Source organism: Gymnoscopelus braueri (assembly GCF_963280865.1).
Source record: "Gymnoscopelus braueri genome assembly, chromosome: 23".
NCBI lineage: Eukaryota > Metazoa > Chordata > Actinopteri > Myctophiformes > Myctophidae > Gymnoscopelus > Gymnoscopelus braueri.
This window is the reverse complement of record NC_137625.1, coordinates 30,110,681-30,135,020: the sequence shown is the minus strand read 5'-3', so window position 1 is coordinate 30,135,020 and position 24,340 is coordinate 30,110,681. Positions and strand designations below refer to the sequence as shown.

Here is a 24,340-nt window from a genome sequence, read left to right as displayed (position 1 = left end):
TTCAGTGATGTTCATCAGAATCAGAAGACTGGTGTAGTTAGGAATTATGCCACTGTACACCCAAGGTATACCTCCTGATGCTATACCCTAGAGTGCACCGCCATCTTAGGCCAGTGTGTCATGCTCAGAGCCATAAAGAGAGTTCTGACACTAGCGTCGACTCCCATTGTAAGAATGGAATGCGGAAGTGCTCTGTCTATCTCAATGAGATAGTTCCAATGTTTGGAACTATAGCCCATAGGAGCCCGCTTTGCGGCGAGATCAAAGCGTGTCATTACTCTCTTTTCTACACTCTGGTCATGCTATACCCTAGAGCGCACCGCCATCTTTTGGCTAAAATAATTATTTCACTGCCTTCAGTGGACCCCCCCCCCCCCACAGCCCTGCAAAAAAGTACCTGCATTTTATTTTTCATGACTTTGAAACCAATTTTTGATATACTTTTTTTTTTAACCATTCTAATTTGGCTGGGTGGTTTATAACATTATTCTGTGGTCTGACAAAATGTGAATACACAATACTGCTTATATGCCTACTTCCTGTTTATAGGCCTATACTTCCTGTTTACAGGGTCTTTACCTATAAGCACTCTAACCTACTAATGGCACATGTTAGGCCCAGATCTGAGATGATGAATGCACTTAACAATTTATAATCCAGCACTTGAAACAAGAATAGGGAACTGGGATGAGATAGACCCCCAAATCACTCACACAAGCACACATACACACAGCAAATAAGTTATGAGTCCGCATTTGTATTTACAGGACGGCTGTAGCTTAGCGGTCCATGTTGCACATCCATGATCGTCAAAGAAGCTCAGTAGACCTTTCATTCACTTACAGATGGGAAGTGAAGTGAGTCAGGGTAGCCACACATTTACTGACTACTATTTAAGTCAGTAAATGGAAGTATAAGGGAATCCAGCAGGACAACAAAGCACATAATTATGTACATCAACAGGTCCTTATCCACCCAGGGGCGTGCTGTATGACAGCCTGGGATCGTTCTGTACATCTATAATACACTTAACTGAAAATAATCCATTATTTCAGTCAGCCAAAACGGAGGAATTCCAACTGGAGAGTGAGCTTGCCTCCAGGTGACGTTGTACAATGTGGAATTGACCACATTTACCATTGATCCTGTCAACGTCTGAGTTTGTGAGAGCAGATCCATGACGAACAACAGCACAGACAGAGCTGTAATCCGCATTTCTAGAGGTTCATAGCGGTACCAGAGTCTCTGGGAGGCTAACGTTATAGGGCAGTGTTTTTCAACCTTTTTCACATCAAGGTCCATTATTTATTCGGCATTTGAGCCACGGAACCACCGTTTGATGAGATTTAGACTCTCAGACCCAAAATGTAGAATATTTATCATTTGATAAATAGTTATCATTGGATAAGATTTTGTCAAAATAACAATTCTTCTACATTCTCTAATTGTATAGACTTCTTGAAATTTAAGTAATGCAGATGTTTAACAATATTTTAACTCTTGAGAGCATAAAATGAAACCAAATGGACCCGTAAGGGTCCATTTGGTTTCATTTTACGCTCTTAAGAGTTAAAGATCTATAAGGGTCCATTTGGAAACCTCTGCAACAGTTACCAACTCTCCATCAGTTACCAACTCTCCATCATTTAGCTGGGGACCGCCTGGAAACTCCTCAAGGACCACTGGTGGTCCCCGGACCACTGGTTGAGAACCACTGTTATAGGGCCTTGAAGTGGCTCAAGTTGAATAACCCCCCTTTTTAAAGTACCAACGTGATGAAAGGGCAGATACAGGCGGTGCTGCACTTCAGCTGCAGCAGAGCTGGTCCGACACCAGCAGGGTGTCGTAGCCATAGATCTCCAGCAGGTGGAGCAAGAACAGCCGGTCCCCGTGCGGGTCGAGGCCCATGGCCCTCACGCTCTCCTGCGTCAGGGTGGGGTCGGGGCTCCCCGCCACCTCGCTCAGAGTCTGGAAAATCCTGTTGTTCTGCTCCAGGAAGAAGCTGGAGGAATGACATGACAGGTGATTCTGATTAACAGCAACGTCAGAGTGTAATGCAATACCAGTGGTGGAAAAAGTACTCACGTTTTCTACTTGGGTAAAAGTATCAATACTGCAATATAGAAATACTCAGTTTCAAGTTAAAGTCCGGAATTCAAGATTTACTTGAGTAAAAGTATTAAAGTACTGGTATCAAAATGTACTTAAAGTACCAAAAGTAGAAAGTACTCGCTACGCAGAATGTCCCATTTCAAGTTTTCAAATGTAGAAAGATGTGACGCTTTGTGAGCTGGTAGATCTACTATTTTCAAATGGCCGAAATGTTTAAATGGCTGAAGTGGATAATGTGTGTTTTGTAATAATAATCAAAATCTACAAAGTAACTAGTAACTAAAGTTTTCAAATAATTGTAGTGGAGTAAAAGTACAATATTTGCCTCTGAGATGTAGTGGAAGTATTGGAAATTGGAAATACTCAAGTAAAGTACAAATACCTCAAAATTGTACTTAAGTACAGTACTTGAGTACATGTACTTAGTTACGTTCCACCACTGTGCAATACAATGAAAGGCAGTCAGAGTTGTGGATCGTCTTGCGTGGCTGGTGGACAGTGAACACCAATGTCTACAGTTGTTCCCCAGATGTCAGAATAGGCCTTGAGTAATCTAATATTCATACAGTATTTACCCGAAAATAAACTTAAACAGAATGTATTTCAATATACTTACAGAATAAAGAGATCCTCTTCACTGGAAACACAGTCTCCATTCTCCTCCTGTGAATAGAGCAACATTTGCCTGCACACACACACACACACACACACACACACACACACACACACACACACACACACACACACACACACACACACACACACACACACACCTCATTATACTCTTTATAGGCCAGCAGCATTAGAAGTGGTCAAGATCCATAGTTTGCTTTGTTTTAGAACCACTAACGTTTTCATAGAACCAATATAAAAATGCAATGGAAGCTTTCCTTGGTGTGCTTATGCAGTTATCTCAGTTCAGTTGGCAGCAGTAATAAAGCAGCAATCCGAAACTTATTTTAATGAATAAAGCAATATTCTAATCAATATTCTGGCCTGCCTACTAGTGCCTACTCTTCCACTGAGAAATGTAAACACTGGTGTTGGGTAGGACACCTACTGGTTCACAAGTAGCCCTGCCTGAAGCTCATAAACCAACTAAACTACCTCCCCTGGATAAGCGGGGATTCCCACTTAGCTGAGCAAGTAGAAAGTACATGTTTGGGGTTGAATCCCGGGTCTTAAGGTCCTTACACACCGGGGCGATTTTTTCGGGCGAATAATACGCTTTTTTTTAAAACCTTATAAAGTCAATGCAAGCGTACATGGCGCGAAAAAGCGGAAAAGCGAAGCGAAAAAGCGTCTTTTAATTATTCGGAACAAGTCCGAATTTTGCGTATATTCGCACATTCGCCGGTGTGTAAGGACCTTTACAGTTGCAATTACCGTACCTCGATCTCTGCAATATGGATCGCAGCTTAAATAAATCTTTCATCCCTTTTTTTTACCCCCATAAATGTTTACACTGCAAATGTTTGCTGTCATTTCACTTCAACCAACCGTTTGGTTGTTTGAAGTGAAATGGCAGCAAACATTTGCAATTTTGAAATTTGCTGTTTAAACCAGGGGAAGACTCATGGACAATGGTAATTACCTAGTTACAATGGTAATTACCAAATATATTTTTTGTTCAAAAACTTGCTATTGATACCTAAAGATTGCACAGGGAAGCCACGCTGTTATTAAGACCCTGTTCTTCTGGTAATGTTTATGTTGCGGCAAACAAGGGGAAACAGCCATTGTCAACCCCACACAGAGGAGTCCCTAAGCTCTTAGTTGATTGTGAATCTTGCCTCCACTTCCCCCAGGTTGCCACAATGTTAGAAAAAGCTGTGGCCGTTGGCAGCTACAGGGATGGTGGTGACAGTGTTGCCCAAATGCCCACCTCTGTTCAGTGAGTTTGCGGTACTTGTCCCTGTCTGCAGCGCTGAGACGGAGTAGAGGCTTCAGGCCTTCTCTGTAGGTCTTCACATTCTGGTTGTCCACGTATACATCATAGAGATCCTTCTTCTCCTCGAAGATCTTCTCAGTGGTGCCTGCACACACACGCACGCGCGCACACACACACACACACACACACACACACACACACACACACACACACACACACACACACACACACACACACACACACACACACACACACACACACACACACACACACACACACAGTATGGCAAGTGTTCATGTGTAAAATCATCAGACAATCAATCAATCAATCAATTAACCAATCAATAATTTTTATTTATGAGATCTCAAGACACTTTACACATAGAGCAGGTCAAGGCCATACTCTACCAAGTCCCTACATTCCCCCATGAGCCAGCGCTTGGCCACGGCGGTAAGGAAAAACTCTGTGCTCCAACTTTTCCATGTCAAGGACCCCCAAAATTATATGTATTTGGCCGCGGACCCCCATCTCAAAATATGTTGTTCCAGGGACCCCCAGAAGCACAGATCGGAGTTAAAAATGTTCGCTTTAAAAAAAATGATTTTTCAAAAACTAGCCAAAGAAATCTTAAAATGACACAGATGCGTTCCCGGTCTTAATGGATTAATGACATGCAGTGAAAGGGGCCTCTGGTCACCATGCCTGCTGAGTCCACTCACATGCTACGTAGGCCAGCTCGTTCTCCAGGGCGCTGATGTCGGCCACGTTGACGTAGAAGAAGGGGCGGAACTCTGGAACGGCCACGCCCACTCCTGGGATGGAGACGTTTGCCAGGCAGCAGCAGCAGTAGACTGAGGAGAGAGGAGATGACACCCATTAACAGCGGTGGGAAAATACTCACATTTTTTTTACTTAAGTAAAAGTATCATTACTGCAATGTAGAAATGCTCTGTTAGGGCGCGCTCCCAACAAAACGTGGCGTTAAACGCAGGTTGTGCGCGGCCACAGTTTTTTGCAGCCAGCGGATTCTAAAAAAACGGGAGTGACGTGCCTGTCACTCACTTTCAGGACCCTCCCCGTAGCCCGCACCGCCTTCTGCCTTGAGCACCATGGTGCTTCCTGAGTCTTGGGACGGTCCGCCTTCGACTCACCCGATTGGACAGAGGGGGGAAATCAGCTCCTGCCTCCAGCAGTTTTATGCTTCCAATGGACAAGTCGTGTAGAGCGGATAAACGCACGGTCTGCGCGACAGGCGGAAAGATCTGCTCTTGCGTGAATCCACGCATTTACATTGACAAAGCATTGGCAGATTCTGCCCCAGAGGTAAAATAAAAGTGCGGTGGGAGCGCGCCCTTACAAGTAAAAGTCCGGAATTCAAAATGTACTTAAGTAAAAGTACAAAAGTATTGGTATCAAAAAGTACTTAAAGTACCAAAAGTAGAAAGTACTCATTATGCAGAATGTCCCATTTCAAGTTTTCAAATGTAATGCATTAAAATCTTTTGAAAATAGCAGATCTACAAGCTCACAATGCGTCGCATCGCGACGCATTGTGAGCTTGTAGATCGGCTATTTTCAAATGGCCGAAATGTATATAGGACTGAAGTGTATATAGGACTAAAGCCCTTTGAATTGAATTGAATTGAAGTGGGTAATGTATGTTTTGTAATAATAATCTAAATCTTCAAAGTAACTAGTAACTAAAGTTTTCAAATAATCGTAGTGGAGTAAAAGTATTAATATTTTCCTCTGAGATGTAGTGGAGTAAAAGTAAAAGTATTGAAAATTGGAAGTACTCCAGTAAAGTAAAAGTACCTAATTCTTTTTTTTTACTTAAGTACAGTACTTCAGTAAATGTACTTAGTTACTTTACACCACTGGTCATAGCTCACACTGTCAGATGAAAGAAAAGCGTGTGGACTCCTCACCTCGGTAGCAGACCACCCCTACAGGAGGAGGGGAGAAGATGAGAATACGCCTCCTGAGCAGAGCCAGCTTCCACAGCACCATGATCTGCTCCCCAAAGAACCTGATGAACTGGGACATGCAGCCTGCTGGGTGGGTGATCTGGAACACAGGAGTACAGGAAGCCTTATAGCTAACAAACTGTCACTGTTGGGCAAAGAAACCTTTTGTCTTTATATTTCATCTTTTTATGTTTGTTTGTTTTCCCCGTAAATGAATACCTCACGCAAAAGCAGTGGTGGAAAAAGTACTCAAATGTTTTACTTAAGTAAAAGTATCAATACTACAAGTAAAAGTCCGGAATTCAAAATGTACTTGAGTAAAAGTACAAAAGTACTGGCATCAAAATGTACTTAAAGAACCAAAAGTAAAAGTACTCATTATGCAGAATGTTCCCAAAGTAAAAGTAATCATTATGCAGAATGTCCCATTTCAAGTTCTCAAATTTATAAAAAATCTTTTGAAAATAGCAGATCTACAAGCTCACAATGCGTCGCATTGTGAGCTTGTAGATCTGATCTGCTATTTGCATACGGCCTAAATGTATATAGGGCTGAAGTGGTTAATGTATGTTTTGTAATAATAATCAAAATCTTCAAAGTAACTAGTAACTAAAGTTTTCAAATAATTGTAGTGGAGTAAAGGTACAATATTTGCCTCTGAGATGTAGTGGAGTAGAAGTAAAAGTAATGAAAATTGGAAATAAAGTAAAAAATACTACAAAATTGTACTTAAGAACAGTACTTGAGTACATGCACTTAGTTACTTTACATCACTGGGTACAACACTAATAACAGATGAGTCCCCAACCTTCATTTCAGGGTGCATGCTGTGGTTGAGTGCAGCTCCCCAGGCGTTGGCCGGACACACAGTAACAGCCCCTTCGCCACTGGGGGGCAGCAGAGCTCTCTTGTCTTCATAGAAGGCTTCCAATGGAGAGTAGTGTCCAGGAGTCTGCAGCTGGAGCCTGGTGGAAATTAAATACAATGACAAAGAATGAACAAACACACATAAGAAATTAACCTGAATGCTGTTGGAACAAAACAATTTTTTTTTCGAAGCTGAACTTATTTGGACATTAGAAAAACAGGGTCTGGCCTCTCGGTAGCTCTGGTCCATAGCGTTAGAGGGAGTTCTCCTTAAGGCTATGGGACTTTCGAGCCTTTGAGCACGAACCACAGGCTGCACATCTCCTTATTCCTGAGACTAGTAGTTGTGTGAGGTTTTAGTGCAAAATAAATTTTACATGTCTTTATTTTGTGATTGGTACTGCTGGCAATAAGCTTGAACCTTGATCTTTTTTTCTGGATAATTTTAACAGCAAGAAGGTACGTATAGGGGACAGCCCATGACGCCCTGGGCTCCAGTCTCCCCATAGAATCCCAATCTAACCGACATCCACGCCCATAAGGGGCTGTGTCTCTGCTGCTATCCAACAAACAAGCATTGCTTTCGGCAAACACCAAGTTTTTGTTCTGGAGCTGTTCTGGAGAGGGGAGAGGACGCTCTGAGCCATAATGATAAGTCACTGGGGGCCCTGGGAATATTAATGGTCAGCCACCACCGACTCTCCTGTGAGCCAGTCCGACATACACCCTTGTCTGCCTGACACACAGTCATGCACCACCACGTGGAGGTCTTACAACCACCACTATGGGGGGGCTGACCCTCCTCACGAACGCCTATGCCCACTCACGAGCGCCTATCTCGGGCATAGGAGCCAGCCAGACCCGCCAGGAGGTCCATTTTGGGCCAGCATACATACATATGTATTACCTATGCTAACTCAAGAGAGCCTATCTTGGGAGTGCCTATCTTGGGAACCAGCGTGGAGGTCCACTTGGGACCAGTGGGACTATCCAGTGAGCCAGGTGACATAGGGACACTCCTCTCAGCCTCACGCATTAGCTAAATTCCAATACCTTAATTTCTGCCTCCTCCTCACTCCGTCCTCCAGCGTGCCGTGACTTAGAAATTGTTTGCATCCCAAATGCTAATTTGCTTTTGGAGGAGCTGAGAACGAGGAGAGCGCAGGCTCCCTAAGCCACTTGGAGTGAGATCTGGCAAAGATACAAGTTTATCTTTCATGTATCATTTGCAAAACTGTCTTCGTTGAAATGGCGTATAATTTCTGTTGGAGGTTTTGCACGTCGGACATGGGGGAGAGGAGAAGCTCAAGGTCTCCTTGGCTCCTAACTTTGCTCTTCTGCGCTCCAAGTGCCCAGGGAGCACCCAGTGACCCCCATAGGGGGACCCAGTGACCCCCATACTCCCCTCTACCCACCTGAGGGGAACCCTAGGCCCACTAAACTCTAGACCAGACCCACCCCCCATACTCCCCTCTGACTAGGCACCCAGTAGATACTCGGTTCTGACAGCTCTACACTAACCTCCATAACAACCCCCACCCCTCTTTGCACACTCACACTGATTGCCTTCCTAATGTGTTAAAACATCTATTTAATGTTTTTCAAAATCTTGTGTCTACAAGATGACACTGTGCTTGTCCACGAGAAAAATAAATATTCTCGTGTATGTAGGGGAGGAGTTATGAAGTTGGGTGGATAAGGGGAGGGGTGCAGAGAGATTGGTTCATAATGCAAGATTTTTTTTGGGGGTGTGGTGTATAGTCAAAGATGAATTTAGCTTGGGCTAAATTTGATCCACAGAGCTATCCAAAACCTTTCAATATTGAAAACAATACTATCTATCAACTGACAATATTCTCTGCCACCACCTTCTGAATTACTGCAAAGTGTGACTATTAGGTTTTGTTGTGTTTTGAGGATATCTTGAAGCCTTGTTCCAGTAAAAAAGAAATATAAGTAGTTGGACATTTATTATATAATTAGTTAAACGGGTGACCATTTCAGAGTGTTTTAATAGAGTCACAAACAAAATATTGGATTTCACAATTATCTAATTGTATCTCTGTAATTTGGTCCAATGGATTCCCAGACCCCAAAAACATGGAATTAGACATAAAACGTACTTGTCTAGGATAGATAATGAAGGAATTAAGCTATTTTAATGCTTTTTTGGCCATCTTGGATGCCATCTTGAAAATAACACCTTAAAAGTGGTCAAACTTTGGTAAACTTTTAGTATGTTATTCAGGACACCTACAAAAAACTGTTGAGAAACCTTTTGTTCCAATTTTTTAGGGCACGGTGCTTTTTTTCATATATGCACCCGCCTATTATTTTTATGTCGCAGACACATTTTTATGGGTCGCGAGTAAATATCATTTTTTTCAGTTTCCTAAATGTGTTAATGTAAACAAATAAAAAATTATAATTCACAAAAGACAACATGGTTGTCTTTGTCGGATTGCATTATTTATTCAGTTGCTGTCATGGCTGCCAGTTCCCACCTGATGTCGTGTGGGAGTTCTGACTGCTCCAGACCATACTGAATAACTGCTAGCTTACATAACATCTTCAAACCAGGATTCAAGTCTAGCATGTACAGGACACTGGGTTTGTCTCTGAATCCTCTAAAGAGGATGATACGATCTCCCACCATGCAACAGGACATACAACTCTGAAATGGGCGTTTCCCCTTGGGCTCAACAGTCTTCCAGGAAAAGGTCTCTGGATTAAATTTCCACAGATCGTTTAATCTCTGCATCAAATGACAAGAGTATCCACCAAATATGTACAGCTCTCCATTGTAGGTAAAGGCTGAATGAGCCCAGCGTCTTTCTGGAAGAAGCTGTGCAGAAGGCGTGTTCAGCCAGCAGTTGGTCTCTGTGTCAAACACTCTGATGTTGTTGTCCTGTTCCGGATAGCCCCCAAATACAAACATCTTTGTCCCAATGATGGTGGCAGAGTGTTCTGATGAAACAGGTGATGGAGTGCCTGTGGTGTTAATTAAAACCCAGACCATTGTGGTGGTGTCCAACTTGTACATGTCATTAGTGTGTCCAGTCAGCTGGTTCGATCCTCCATAGATATACATGACCTTCCCCAAGACACAGGCTGAATGGGTACTCCTCCCCTCTGGAACACTCCCAGAAACACTGGGCCTTAACCATTTGTAGGTGTCGACATCAAATGCATAAAGCATGTTGGAGTCATGCCCCTGGATATATATGAAGTTGTCACGCTCCTCTATCTGAAAATTCAATGCACCCCCCCAGATGTAGACGATATCGTCTATGAGCACAGCTGTGTGATACACACAGTTGGAGGGAACCTCAGGTGGATGTTCTCCTCTTCCAGTTGTCACAGGAGGCAACTGAATCCATCTCAAAGATACTGTATTGAAGACATGCACTGCAATCTGGTCCCTGTCATTCAAGTTACAGTACCCTCCAAAGGAGTACAGTTTGTGTTCCACTGCTACAGCAGCATCGAAGGATCTCTTTGTTCCTCTGTTCAGATCCAAGGTCCAGTGCCACATTTTAGACAATAATAACAAAGTGGATGAAAGTGAAGTCTTCAAGTCTCTGTAAAACAATGCAGTGATGTTCCACACGTTAACACTTATATTGGTACAGCCACAGAAACAAAACTCCTTATTTAGGCAAAAATATAAGCATAATTAATGACATCAGTGTGGAACTACATATTTGGGCAAATCATCATAATTAATGACACTAGATGTCAGGGCCGCTTTGCAAAAAAACTAAAAACAGTCTGAGGCAGGTTTCGGGGCAAATGGAGTTATTGTATATGATGGACATATTTTTTTAAAACAATAAATAAATGAGCGAACACCGGCTGAGGTAAGTAGATGCCAACTCTGTCATTCTCTTGGCCTTGACCTTTATTGATGGTAACAGAGAATGCTAACCTGACAGGGAACTAGCGTCTGCATAATGTGAAGGGAAGGTCTTCACTTCTGTCATGGTGAGGGATCCTTGGGAGGAAGATTCTTTCACCCTTGTTTGTCCCTACTGCAATCTCACATTCAATGACTTTGTCCATCATCTGTACCACCACCATTCTGGTGCCATTCCTGAGAGTGCACTCGGCACCTGCTTGCAGGTTTCTAAACAGCATGACTGGGGCTCCTCGTTTCAGTTTCAGAATATGGTCAGGGAGTCCAGAGGGTGTCAGTGAATTTAGGAATTCCACAGGCGTAGAGTTCTTGTGGTTCTCCTCCTTAATTGAGTCAGCTGAGTAGTATACTCTGTCTTCTCCAGGGAACTCAACCATGCACCTGTCGTTGATCTCCCGGATGTCACGGTCCGCTCCTCGGGCCGTGGACTTTTGATATTATTTAGACTGCCATTGCCCTTATATGGTCGTGGACACTTATGGCCTGTTCTTTAGGCCTGTCTCGGTCCGCTCCTCGGGCCGCGGACTCTTGACTTTATTATTTAGACCTTCCTGCCCTTATAAGGTCTTGGACTTATTAGGCCATTGTTCTGTTCTGTATCTAGTCTTGTTACTCTGTTGTTGTTGCCCTGCTTTTGTTCTGGACCTTATTTTGTAGTATTGTTTCCTGTTGTGCCTAGTTACGGTTTCCTGTCTTGTCTCTCCTCCCTGTTGATTAGTCTTGTTCTCCTCCTGTGTCCTCTCAGTCCCTCAGCCTATCCCAGTGTTGATTGTCTGTTGAGTTCACCTGTGTCTTATTATTTCCCTGTCTATTTAAGCCCTGTGTTTGCAACCTGTCCTTGCTTGTTCATTGTATTGTGTTACGTGTAGTTACATCGTGAGTTCAGTCCCTTGCTTGTATTATTATCTTTTGAGTTAATAAACCCGTTAAACCGACCAGTTCTGCCTCTGTCTCTCCTGCGCTTGGGTCCTACAATCTGCCCTGACTCAAACCGTGACACCGGATATCGTTGTTTAGCGGAGTGTATACAGTGCCTTTGAGAAGATTGTGTCTATCAATACATTCATTCTGCAGGTCAGGGAAGGTGTATGAAATTAATGTATTCAAGTCTTTAACCAAGTGGTGTGGCGGAATGTGGATTTGAACTTCAGTGTGTCCATGTGCGAGTCTGTCTTCCCCTAATTCAAGGAGGTAATTAGAGAAGTCCTTCTCAGCTGTATCTATCCTCATGTTGATGTTAAATGTATTCTTCTGCATTGCAAGATATAGTGGTGACATCTGGATGCAAGCTCTAACTATTTGGGCCCTACCTGGGTTTAACGATTGACTGTCTTTAACTCATCTTGAATCAAGGTCAATGTGTCTTTCATAATAAGTTCATCTCCTTTTGCTTGATGAAGGCGGTTCTTAATTTCATTATCTTGATCAAAGACAAAGATTTGCGAGAATTTGGGCCTCTTTGTACTGTCAGGAAAGATTGCAGATGGAGTAATGTGGTACATCTGGCCACTCATCTTGAATGTCTTTGGTCCTTGTCCTTTGAACTCCACTATCTTACCAGTGACGTTCCTGGAAGCCATTGATACTAAACCATTATACTGCCTGATGTTGTCCATGAATTGCCTGGATTGGAGAGAGTCCCTGTCAAACAGAGATTGTAGTCTAGGAGTGGTGTCCATGAATGTTTGGAGTTGGATCTTTCCATATTGGCAACAGTCACGGAAGGACTTCTTACCAACAGGACCTTTTGATTTTTCCCAGGGGAACATAACAGCATGGCATGAATTGCAGACGCTATCCATAGTTGGTGTGTGAAAGTCAACTATTTCTGTGGGTTGGTGTGGAGGTGTCCATGCTCTTCTGAAGTTTCTGTCCCTTTTTGTGATCAGGCTGAGGGTCTGATAGGAAAATCAGAGAATCGATCAACCCGAGAGTCTGATCACTGATCGAGGTGGGGTAAGATGCCTAACATAGCCATAGCTCTGATCAACAGTCTGTAACGGGTCTTGGAGGCATGTGGAGTGATCCTGTGCTTGCGAATCCCGCACGAACTTTCTGAGCTTTTGTCAATTATATAGTAGTAAGATAGTAAGATGTTGGAATAACACTTTACTTTTTGTACTTTATATATACCAAATAAAAGTCCAAATCAAATTAAAAGTCAAATTCCTTCTTAGTTGGCATTGTTTAACCCTCCCTGAATATCTGTTGTTGTGATTTTGGGGCAACATTTGGGGCAATGTTGAGGCAATTATGTATGTGAGCAAAGTACAGCATATTCAATCACACTCACACATGATTGCTGTGTGTGGCAGGGGCAACACAAAGCCATGTCATTAATTAATGGAAATATGAATTTATGATTTCAGTAAGAACTTTTTTATATACACATCCAAATCAAAGGTGCATAGATTAATTCATTTTGTTGAGAATTGCAGGCCTCAATACAGAGAAGCATTACACAAATGGAATACTGTGATTAGGGGTATGTCTAAAGAAGTCTCATTTGCAATAAAACTGTACTAGATCTCTCCACACAACCACTGGTTATTGTTTAATAGCATCTGAGGCTATGCAGTAACAGATTATTTGACATAAATGTATGTTTTTTTTCTAAATGAGGGAAAGTAGAGGAGTCCTCACTACAAAAGTACAATTTCCAAAAGGTAAAGGTATGTTTAAAGGACTATATTTCATTATTTCTTTAGGTAAATTACATTCTGACTCTTTGGTGATGTAGGGTAAACGCGCTGGTTCATACCTCAGCAAATTTGATGAAGATAAGAGTGAGCATTCTCAAGTTATAGCATATTTGGTCACCTTTGCCCTATTCGGATTTGCCTTTTTCAGAGATTGGGGTAGTCTAAAGAAGAGCCAAAAAAACAAATTTTGCCCCAAAATAAAATTTCACAACAATCCATTTCATTAATGGGAGACCCTAAAGATAAGAAAAAATCACACCCAGTGTGAAGTGAGCAGTGCTATTTATGAGTTATTAATTTCATCATGCATCTCAGTAGCCAATCACAGCACGTCCTGCGAGGTGACGCGCTTACATTTTTTACGTAATTATTAATTTCATCATGTGTCTCGCTAGCCAATCACGGCACGTCCTGCAGAGCTTAGCCTATGGGCGTGTTTTCCACAGCATGGCGTCACAGCGAAAGACACATTTTCACGACGGAAAGAAAAACTTTCGCCACGGATGGGTCCTTGTGTTTTGTTCTAACTCGGGTAGGGGTATCTCAAAATCTGAGGGCCTCTGCTACAGGACTATTAGTGGGAACACTCTGAGCCCCCCACCTCACGTCTATAATACACTTTTTGGCCAGAAATGAAAATATTTCCCCCGTGAAATATTTTTATTCCAGCCCCACGATTAGTATCTTTCTGCGTTGCTTCGCTGATACATAAAATAAATCATCAAATCATCAAAAAACATGCTTCAAGATTATTCGATGAATTGAAAAAGTAATCGATAGACTAATCACTAATAGAATAATCGAGAGTTGAAGCTCTACTACATAGCCAGCAATATGTGCAGGTTTTTGTGTGCATGTAGACTGCCCCAACGCTCCTGATTTCGTGTATAGAGGGGCGGGTGTAAAGAGCCGGCGAGAGACTGCGGCTGATCCCATTGGTTCACCGATCTGTCCGTCAACCCCCGCCCCGTTAACACAACATTACGAGCGACGCCCACTGCACTCTGGTTGGTTGGGAAGTGAAACACTTCCTTATACCGAGTACACCGACGCGCTGGGCCAGGCTTTTATTTTTTAGCAACACTAAACAATAAAAGCCTGGAGATCGAGGCTAGTGTGCATGTGAATGTGATGATCCTGAATTCAGGAACATACAATGCTTAACCCATTCAAAACGCGTCTGTGTCATTTTAGATTTCTTTGGCTATTTAAAAAATAGCAGATCTACAAGCTCATAGCGCGGCACTGAGAGCCGCGCTATGAGCTTGCAGATCTGCATTTTTTTTTTATAATTTTCAAATATTATGTCAACACAAGTTTTTTTGTTAGGATTTAGAAGACATTTGTAGAATCCCTAGAAGCAAAGAGTTGAGTTGAAAATGTTTGCCTTTAAAAATATATTCAAAGATTTGAACAAATGTTCGCGATTTTTCAAAAATAGCAGATCTACAAGCTCATAGAGCGGCACTCGGTGCCGCTCTGTGAGCTTGTATATCTGCTATTTTTGAATAGCCATTGAAAAAAAATAAATGACACAGATTGTTTCCCGGTCAAAATGGGTGAAGGAGAGAGAAACAGCGTGAGAGAGACAGAGACGGACATGACCGGCAGCACAACAGGAGCTCCTTTGTACAAAGTAGACGGGATCAGTAAATAACTAGGAGAGACGGAGGGATTGGATGGTGTTGGACGAGTAAGGAGCATGACAAAATGCATACCACAAGGCCAGACAGGGCAACAGTGTCTGTGGGAACTCTGAAGGAAGAACAGAGTGCAGAATGGAAACGTGAACAAAGGGGAGAAAAGAGGTGAAAGAGGCATTTTTCAAAGTGTGACAGATTGGGGTGTGAATCCTCTCCGTGTGACGTGGATGATACAGTCAACTTCACCAGCTAGCCTACCTACTGTTGTACACCGACCTACTTATCAACTAGCTTTCATCCTGGAGTCCATATTTTTGCCGTGTCATTATTGGAAATGTCTTTCAAAGATTTTCAAAAGAAATCGAGAAATTCAATTTCTTAAAATTTGCAAAGATAGCTCTACAAGCTCACAACATTTATCATTTCAAAATGTTAGAATTAAATTACAAAAACAAAATAGAGATAATAGCCAATCTACAAGCTCATAATCGTCTATTTTCACTATTTATCATATTATGACAAATGTATATATGTCACAGGGAGATTGGAGAACCAGGGAGATTGAAGACAGAGCGCTCGTTTTTAGGCACGGGGCTTCGGGGCGAGGCGGGGCTTTGATGCGACGCGGACCTGTCTTTTGTTGTTCCACCCCACGTAGCAACCAGGAAGCTACGCTAGGGGAACGCTGAACACGCGTTCACACGCACACGTGATAATAGTTATTGTGTGTGTGTGTGTGTGTGTGTGTGTGTGTGTGTGTGTGTGTGTGTGGTCGCGGCCATATATGTGTGTGCACTTTAGTTGGGAAGCCTGGCTCGTGGCTCCCTCCAGTGTTGTTTCTACAGAATTGCTTGGGGGGCGGTGAAAACGAGTGCTCCTTCTCCAATTTCCATATAACATATACACTAGAGGTTTCGGGCTGCTACGCGGCCTTCACATCTAGAGGTTTGGGCCGTACGGGGCTGTGTTGGGGTCTTTGTCAGAGTACCGGTTGTACCCGTCTGCCTGTGTCCCCTTTGTGCCCATATTTGGAGATGTCTGTTTCTGTCTGTCTACCTGTGTCCCTTTTATGCCCATATATCCCTGATGTCATCAGTATATGCCCATATACTGTAATTACCGTATATGAACATATTGGTTGGATCGGCGGTTCTGGACAACTGGATAAACCGAACTACTTGACGGCGGGCACCGCCCTCCCTCGAGTCGTTGCTGACAAGTGAGCTGACAAGTGAGTATGTGCGTGGACCTTACAGATGACCTTGATCAATTTGTGTTGTGCCACTGAGTGTCAGTGATGATTTCGTAGGGGCTGTGGTGGTTTTCCTTACCCGACCTGGTGCTCCAGGAAGCTCATGTACCGGTACAGCAGAGTGTATGAGGGAGACAAGATGCCCACTGACTTCATCCTCGCGCCCCTCTCCACCGCACTCTCCACAGCCATGTTGGCGAAACAGGCCAGCCCGAAGTAACTGCCCTTACGGAAGTAGCTGTGGAGAGAGGAGGGGAGAAAAAATTAGAGTTTTTCGGAGAGAGAGAGAGAGAGAGAGAGAGAGAGAGAGAGAGAGAGAGAGAGAGAGAGAGAGAGAGAGAGAGAGAGAGAGAGAGAGAGAGAGAGAGAGAGAGAGAGAGAGAGAGAGAGAGAGAGAGAGAGAGAGAGAGAGAAAATAAGAGAATAAGGCCTGAGTCACACCAGTATGGGGAGTGCCAGATGGCAGTGTTCTTTGCCAAGCAACATTCCTCTGTTGTGGCGCCCCCGCCAAGAACATAAGATGGAGATGTATCCTTAATGCTTAATTCATACTACAGCATACAATGCGGAAAAACAAGTTTGCATTTTTTGCACTTCCGGTTCCATCGTCTCAAAGTCTACAGGATTTTTTAATGGGTTTTTGGTTAAATGCCTGAAATAAGCTCTGTGGTAAACACGGGTTTAAGAGATTTTCAGGGAACACCCCCCTCGTGAATTTGAAAGCTTTTACATCTCTTAAAAAAGACAGTCGCTAACAAGTGGCCAAATGAGACTGCAGAGGTTGCCGGGAAGATTACACATCATCACAAATACTATGTTGTTGATCAAAGCGTACAAGCGATCATGAACGTTTTATTTGCCACAGAGCGTATTACCTGCAATAATCAGAAATCCAAAGCAAAACGTTTTGTAGAGAGAACCAGGAAGATGCTAACTTCCCTGGACCACTCTATGAGGCCTGAGTCACACCAGTGACGGATGTGCTACAGTAGATTGCTGTGCTTTTTGCCAGGCAACACATGTCGTGCTGCCCTGCCAAGAATGAGACATGGGGGCACCCCCTAGTACTAATACTCTGAAGTATGGCTTCCCTCTCCTTGTCCGCAGCCTTTCATGTGCACTAAGACGCCAAGACGGCATTCAGCTAGTAAAGGAAAAATGAACCAGCTTTTCTACTTCGATGGCTTTCAAACGGGTGAAGAGGACAGGAGGCTGAAGCTGCTCTACATTACAACATGTAGAAACACATGCATGCACGCGCACACGCGCACATACACACACACACACACACACACACGCACGCGCGCGCGCGCGCGCGCGCGCGCGCGCGCGCACACACACACACACACACACACACACACACACACACACACACACACACACACACACACACACACACACACACACACACACACACACACACACACACACACACACACACACACACACACACACACACACACACTTACATGAAGTCAGTGGTGACTCGATGGGAGCCACTGGCGATGGCTTTGAACTCCACGCCCTCCAAATCCATGTCCTTGGGCAGACACCACTCCAGCATGTTACCTAACACACACAAATATTATTATTAACGCTGTTGATTACAAACAAACACACACACACACACACACACACACACACACACCCCCACACACACACACACACACACACACACACACACACACACACACACACACACACAGAGAAAGAGAGCGAGAGAGACACACACACACACGCATATCATGCTCATGCGTGCGTACACACACACACTACAGGAAGTAGGGGGATTCATTCATTATCACTATGACGTTTGCCGATGTTAAACAGTGGATTCCTTGGAACTCGTTGTGAGTTCTGGCTCTCAAGCAGCGGCTGAGCAAACACGTTCTGATAGGAGCAGAGGAAACAGGGGGTGACTCAGCCAGTGTTGGTCTTCAACACAACAAGAGGTTTTTCAGTCAGTCGGTGGCAGGCTAGACACATCCATCACTGCAATAAACTGTGAAAATCACCCTGCTTCCCCGCCTTCTTGACCAGGCCACGGCTGTAGGCAGTGGTGGAAGCAGTGCTCCGATTTTATTGTTTTTTTCTTGACCCCCTAACTTTCACTTTTTCATCTCAAGGACCCCCAAAATCATATGTATTTGGCTGCCGACTGCCGAAATATTTAGTTCCAGGGACCCCCCAGAAGCAAAGATTTTAGTTAAAAATGTTTGCTTTAAAAGAATATATATATTCAAAGATTTGCACACATTTTCATGATTTAAAAAAAATAGTAGATCTACAAACTCGTAGCGCGGCACCGAGTGCCGCGCTATGAGCTTGTATATCTGCTATTTTTGAATAGCCAAACTATATAATAATGGTTAAAGTGGTTAAGATCTAAAATGACACAAATGCTTTCCCGAGGTGCTTTCTTGGGTTAAAGGTAGGGTAAGTGATATTTTTTGGTTAAAACAAAAAGGATTTTGTTAAAAGGTTAAAGCACTATATTCTGATAGTAATCATTGCTATAGAGTGTTTGTTCAGTGACAGGAGTCTCCCCGTCTCTCCAGCTCTTTAATAAACAGAAAATACATTTTCCGGTAGGTGTCAAAATCTCAGCCAATCAGGAGAAAGTACCCATTTTTAAGCTTCATTTTTATAGTGTTCCAGTTCCAATTTTGCCTGCTCATTTCTTAGTGTCATCACTTCCAATTTCACTTGTTTAATCTATATCCTGATTGAGTTCTCTATCCTGATTGGATCAAATTGGAAATGAAACTGAAACTGAAACGAAAATGCATTTTCTGTTTTATAAAGAGCTGGAGAGACAAGGAGACTCCTTTTACTGAACAAACACTCTATAGCAATGAGTACTATCAGAATATAGAGCTATTTAACACTTATTTTAACCAAAGAAAATCACTTACCCTACCTTTAAGTAAAAGTAGCAATACCACAATATAAAAATATTCTGTTTCAAGTAAAATTTGTACATTCAATTTTGTATTAAATATTTTACTTGACTTTAATTAAGTACAAAGCTATTGACATCAAAATATACTTGTAAGAACTAACATTTGTCAAAATCTTTCCAACTCTCTCGAAAATAGCCGATCTACAAGCTCACAACGAGTCACGGTGTGACTTATTTTAGTATTAATGTCTTAAATGGTTAGTATCTTTGTAATAATAATGTAAATAAAAAAATAGCTAGTAGCTATACGTTTTCAAATAATTGTAGTGGATTATAAAGTACAATATTTGCCTCTGAGATGTAGTGGAGTAGAAGTATTAAGTGTTGAAAATGGAAATACACAAGTAAATACAAGTACCTCAAAATTTAACTTAAGTACAGTATTTGAGTAAATTTACTTAGTTACCTGTCACCACTGGCTGTAGGTGGAAGTATGGTGTATACCAGAACACAAGTCACCTGTTGATATTGGACTTGAACCCTACCATCACTATTCTGGGGGCAACATTCACCAAAAATAGCCGATCTACAAGCTCACAACGTGTCGCAATGCGCCGTGACTCGTGTTGGCAAAGAGCTTTTTTGTAGAGCAGACCACTATTTTATACTTTGGCTATTAAAAAATAGCAGATATACAAGCTCATAGCGCGGCACCGAGTGCCGCGCTATGAGCTTGTAGATCTGCTATTTTTGAAAAATCTTGAAAATTTGTGCAAATCTTTGAATATATAAAAATAAATTTAAGCGAACATTTTTTACTCAAATCTTTGCTTCTGGGGCTCCCTGGAACAAATAATTTTCAGATGGGGGGTCCGCGGCCGAATACATATACTTTGACATGAAAATGTTTGAGAACCACTGATATTATAGCAACAGCAAGTGTTTTCAGAAAACTGTTAGGATTTAGAAGACATTTGTAGAATTGTAACTCAGGTCTTAATGGGTTAAATATTAGTTGACTGAGTATATAGAGGGTTTAAGTGGTTAATGTACAATAGATCTGCATCAAATACATTCGGCCTTGGTGGGCCTGCCCCACACAAAAGAATGGTGGTTCTTCAGTGGTTCTTTGGGGTGCTTGAGGTGCTGTATAAGCACCACTGTGCTACAAAGAACCAGTTCAGTCCCTGTATGGTTCTTTAGAGGTTCTCTAGTGGTTCTTCTGCTTAGTTTAGGCTCCTCTAATGGTTCTGTATTTGACAAAGGTGCTATCAGGGTAACCAGAAGAGTGGGCACCAAAGCATTGTGGGCAATAGGTAAATCTGGGCACCTCTGAAGAGCGGGCACCTGGGAAATCCAGGCACCAAAACAGAGTGGGCCCGGGAGTGCTTTATACATGAAGTCTTATAGGGGCCAATGTTACGTAGCATCTTCAAGATAGGTATAGTATTAGGTACTATAGGCCCATAAAGGTGGAAAAAGTCCTCACATTTTCTACTTAAGTAAAAGTATCAATACTGCAATGTAGGAATACTCTGTTACAAGTAAAAGGCCTGTGTTCAAAATGTTACTTGGGTAAAAGTACAAAAGTATTGGCATGAAAATATACTTAAAGTACCAAACGTAAAAGTACTAAAATGTTTGAAAATAGCCTATATATAAAACAGGGATAAAGTGGTTAATGTATGTTTTATAATATAATAATTTATATCTGCAAAGTAACTCGTAACCAAAGTTTTCAAATAATTGTAGTGGAGTTAAAGTACAATATTTGCCTCTGAGATGTAGTGAGTAAAAGTAAAATTATTGAAAATTGGAAATACTCCAGTAAAGTAAAAGTACCTCAAAATTGTACTTAAGTACAGTACTTGAGTAAATGTACTTAGTCACTTTACACCACTGCTGTGTGCGTGCTGACGAGATCAAATTAGATTAGCTCGAGGATGCACACGTCATATCGTTTTTCACTCGGTCAATACGTGTCAATGAAGCTCAATGGCGGGATTGTGGTCGATATAAGACGTAGCAGGTGGGTAACCTGATAGGCTGCCTATTTAATTCCACAGGGGTCTTGCCCCATCAGGCTTCATTAAAAATGAATAGGCCCAGTCTGTGAGAAACCACCACCTGCTTGGTTTTAAAACCACAGCAGCACTCTCCTCGTCCCAGCATCTTAACTGACACCTCTATTCTTCGGACAGGCCACGATGGCTCTGTGCTATTCGCAAACTGTTCATAAATAAATAATAAAGCTGTTAATAAAGTATTCCATTAATCAATCAATCAATCAATCAATCAATCCATCAATCAATCAATCAAGTGGTGATTTATTATGCATTTGTAAATGGGAGTGTACAAATGTAGCCATTGTGGTTACATTTATTTTACACTCTCAGAGTCAACCCGTTCAATCCAGGAAATCATCCGTGTCATTTTAGATTTCTTTTGGCTATTCAAAAATTGCAGATCTACAAGCTCATAGAGTGCCGCGCTATGAGCTTGAAGATCTGCTGTTTTTGAAAAATCTTGAATATTAAGTGCAAATCTTTGGATGTGTATATTTCTAAAGCGAACATTTGTAACTCAAATCTTTGCTTCTGGAGGGTCCCTGGAACAACATGTTTTACAAATGTTTGCTTTAAAAATATGTATATTCAAAGATTTGCACACATTTTCAGATTTTTCAAAAATGGGTTCAATGAATGGACACTGAGGATTTGAATTAGGCTACATCATCATGTAGCCATACCTGCTACCTAACTTATTACTATTCATTATTACTTTTGTATAAACCTCCTAGCCTACATGAGCTTTTCAGTCTGGGCTTCGATAATATCACAGAAGTGTAGGTACAGCTGGATATAGACTGAGGCGAGGCTTTTTGTCATTATTCATATCTGTCCCTTTTCTTTTCCCCTGTGAGATAATGCTGCATTCTTGTCCGACTTCCTTCTACAGTCCAGTGTTCTTGAATTTCACTGAATGTAGCCTTGGATCAACACTATCACAAATGTAATTTATCGATTTGGACATGTGCATATAAATTCAGACCTGATCAAATACAAAATTACTATAGCCTTGATCCTGATATACTTTGGATATTCAAAAATAGCTGATCTACAAGCTCATAGCGCGGCACATGAGCTTGTAGATCTGCTATTTTAGAAAAATCTTGGAAATGTGTGCAAATCTTTGAATATCTTTTTAAAGCAAACATTTTTTACCAAAATCTTTGCTTCTGGGGTCCCTGGAACAAAAGATTTCCAGATACAAAACATGTTAACTATGTTAGTCTTGATCCAAGGCTACACTGAATGTATGGTAACTGTCTATAGGCTATTATTACAATAATATAATGTCTATTGGCATTGCATATTTTTACAGTCTCACCTGATCTGGTGTTGAATGTCACCACAAAGACCGACACGATCTGGTCCTTCTCCTCCCATTTCACGGGGATCACATCCCCGGGTGCTCCTAGTCCTCCTAACCCCGAGGGATGCTCTGTGTCCGTATCGGGGGGACAGGGCGCAGCATCAGCACCAGCACCAGCACCACCGATCCCCCCCAAGGAGGAGGTCGAAGGCGGGGCGGCACTGTCTGTGTCGGACACCACGGACCTGCTGCAGCCGGGACCCCCCGCCGGACCCCCCGGACTGGTGCTCCACCCAAACCCGGGACTGGCGGTGCATCCTCCCAGTCCCAGCGCCCGGCTGCTCGATGAGGGACTGCTCTCCGGCCGATGATCCGATGCGGGTTTCTCTTCCACGGAGGAGGATGAGGAGGACGACGACGGAGGAGGAGGCACCTCCACCTCCTCCCAGTCCAGCAGAGGCGCGCGGTCGGACCTCTCCACCATCACGGCTCCTCCGGCTCCGGCTCCTCCACCGCACCGCGGCGGCTGATCCTGCCTTCACTTCAGCCCGTCTGCGGTGCTCCTCCTCCCCGCCTCGCCTCGCTGTCCTCCCCGCCGATGTGGTGGATGTTGGTGGTGGAGATGTACCGATCAAGCCGATCGGCGGCCGCTTCCATCCGTGAAACCTTATTATATTAAAGCTCAAAGACCACACAGTGATCAAAGTCACCCTTTATGTTCAGTGTGCGGCTCCTCTGCTGCTGCATTCATCCTTGCGTTTGATTTTTTTTGCCGTGTCTGGATGTAATCCAGATGATCTATATGTCTAGTTGTTGTACTGTGGGGATGTGCTCGTAAATTTACTGATGCTGTTGAGAGAGAGAGAGAGACTAGGGCAACTCCTTCGTGGAAGGCTGCGTTCAGCAACAGCACGACTATTTAGAGACGGTGATCTTCTACCAGATGATCACAACATGAGCTTGTAGATGATTAAGATGAATAAAATAATATGAGATACATGTAAATTAAACCTTAACGGCGTGCTGAGTAGCGAGCGAGAGTAACCCCTGTACAAAAAAGGAAGCAAATTAGACCCCAGCAACTACCTCTCTATTTCTATTGTTCTATCTCGAAAGTTACGAAAAAATAGTATATGAACAGGTTGAAAAGTATCTTGCTGAAAAAATAATAATGTACGAATTCCAATCTGGCTTCAGAACATTCCATTCCACTGACACATGACATGCCTTCTCTATTTGAACAACCACATCAAGCATGAGGTGGACCCAGGCAAATACTGCGGTATGGTCATGCTGGACCTCCAAAAGGCATTTGACACCATACTCTTGATTGATAAGCTCAAAGCAATCGGTTTTGATAGCAGTAGCACATCAGTGAACTTGATGGAATCCTATCTGGAGGGGAGAGAACAGGTGGTGGAGGCGAATGGAACCCTGTCCCCCCCTCCCAGTGAGCTGTGGCGTTCAGCAAGGAAGCATACTAGGGCCTTTACTGTTCCTAATATATGTAAACGACATGACACCAGCTTGTGACTGCAATTTGTTCTTGTTCGGTCTCGGACGAGGACAAATCGCAGGTTGAAAAAAACCCTTATCTCTAAACTCGATAAAAATCAGTCAAAGAAAAGAGGAAATTACCTACATGGGTTGTATTTTAGAGGCAAATCTTTCCAGTGAAAAAAATGGCAACTAAAGTAATCAAAAAGGTCAACC

At 42.7% G+C, this 24,340-nt stretch overlaps 1 protein-coding gene across 1 annotated transcript; it reads right to left on the bottom strand.

Moving 5' to 3' along the window:
* Nucleotides 1-403: 403 nt before the first annotated feature.
* LOC308080006 (DENN domain-containing protein 11-like) lies at nt 404-23,463 on the bottom strand. Its single transcript, XM_080421691.1, has 9 exons — nt 22,643-23,463; nt 17,820-17,919; nt 16,430-16,588; nt 6,779-6,935; nt 5,932-6,070; nt 4,723-4,854; nt 3,998-4,148; nt 2,729-2,797; nt 404-2,002 (listed from the first exon to the last, which is right to left on the bottom strand). The coding sequence occupies exons 1-9, from the start codon at nt 23,109-23,111 to the stop codon at nt 1,807-1,809; spliced, it is 1,572 nt and encodes a 523-aa protein (XP_080277817.1). The 5' UTR covers nt 23,112-23,463; the 3' UTR covers nt 404-1,806.
* Between the last annotated feature and the right edge of the window lie 877 nt (nt 23,464-24,340).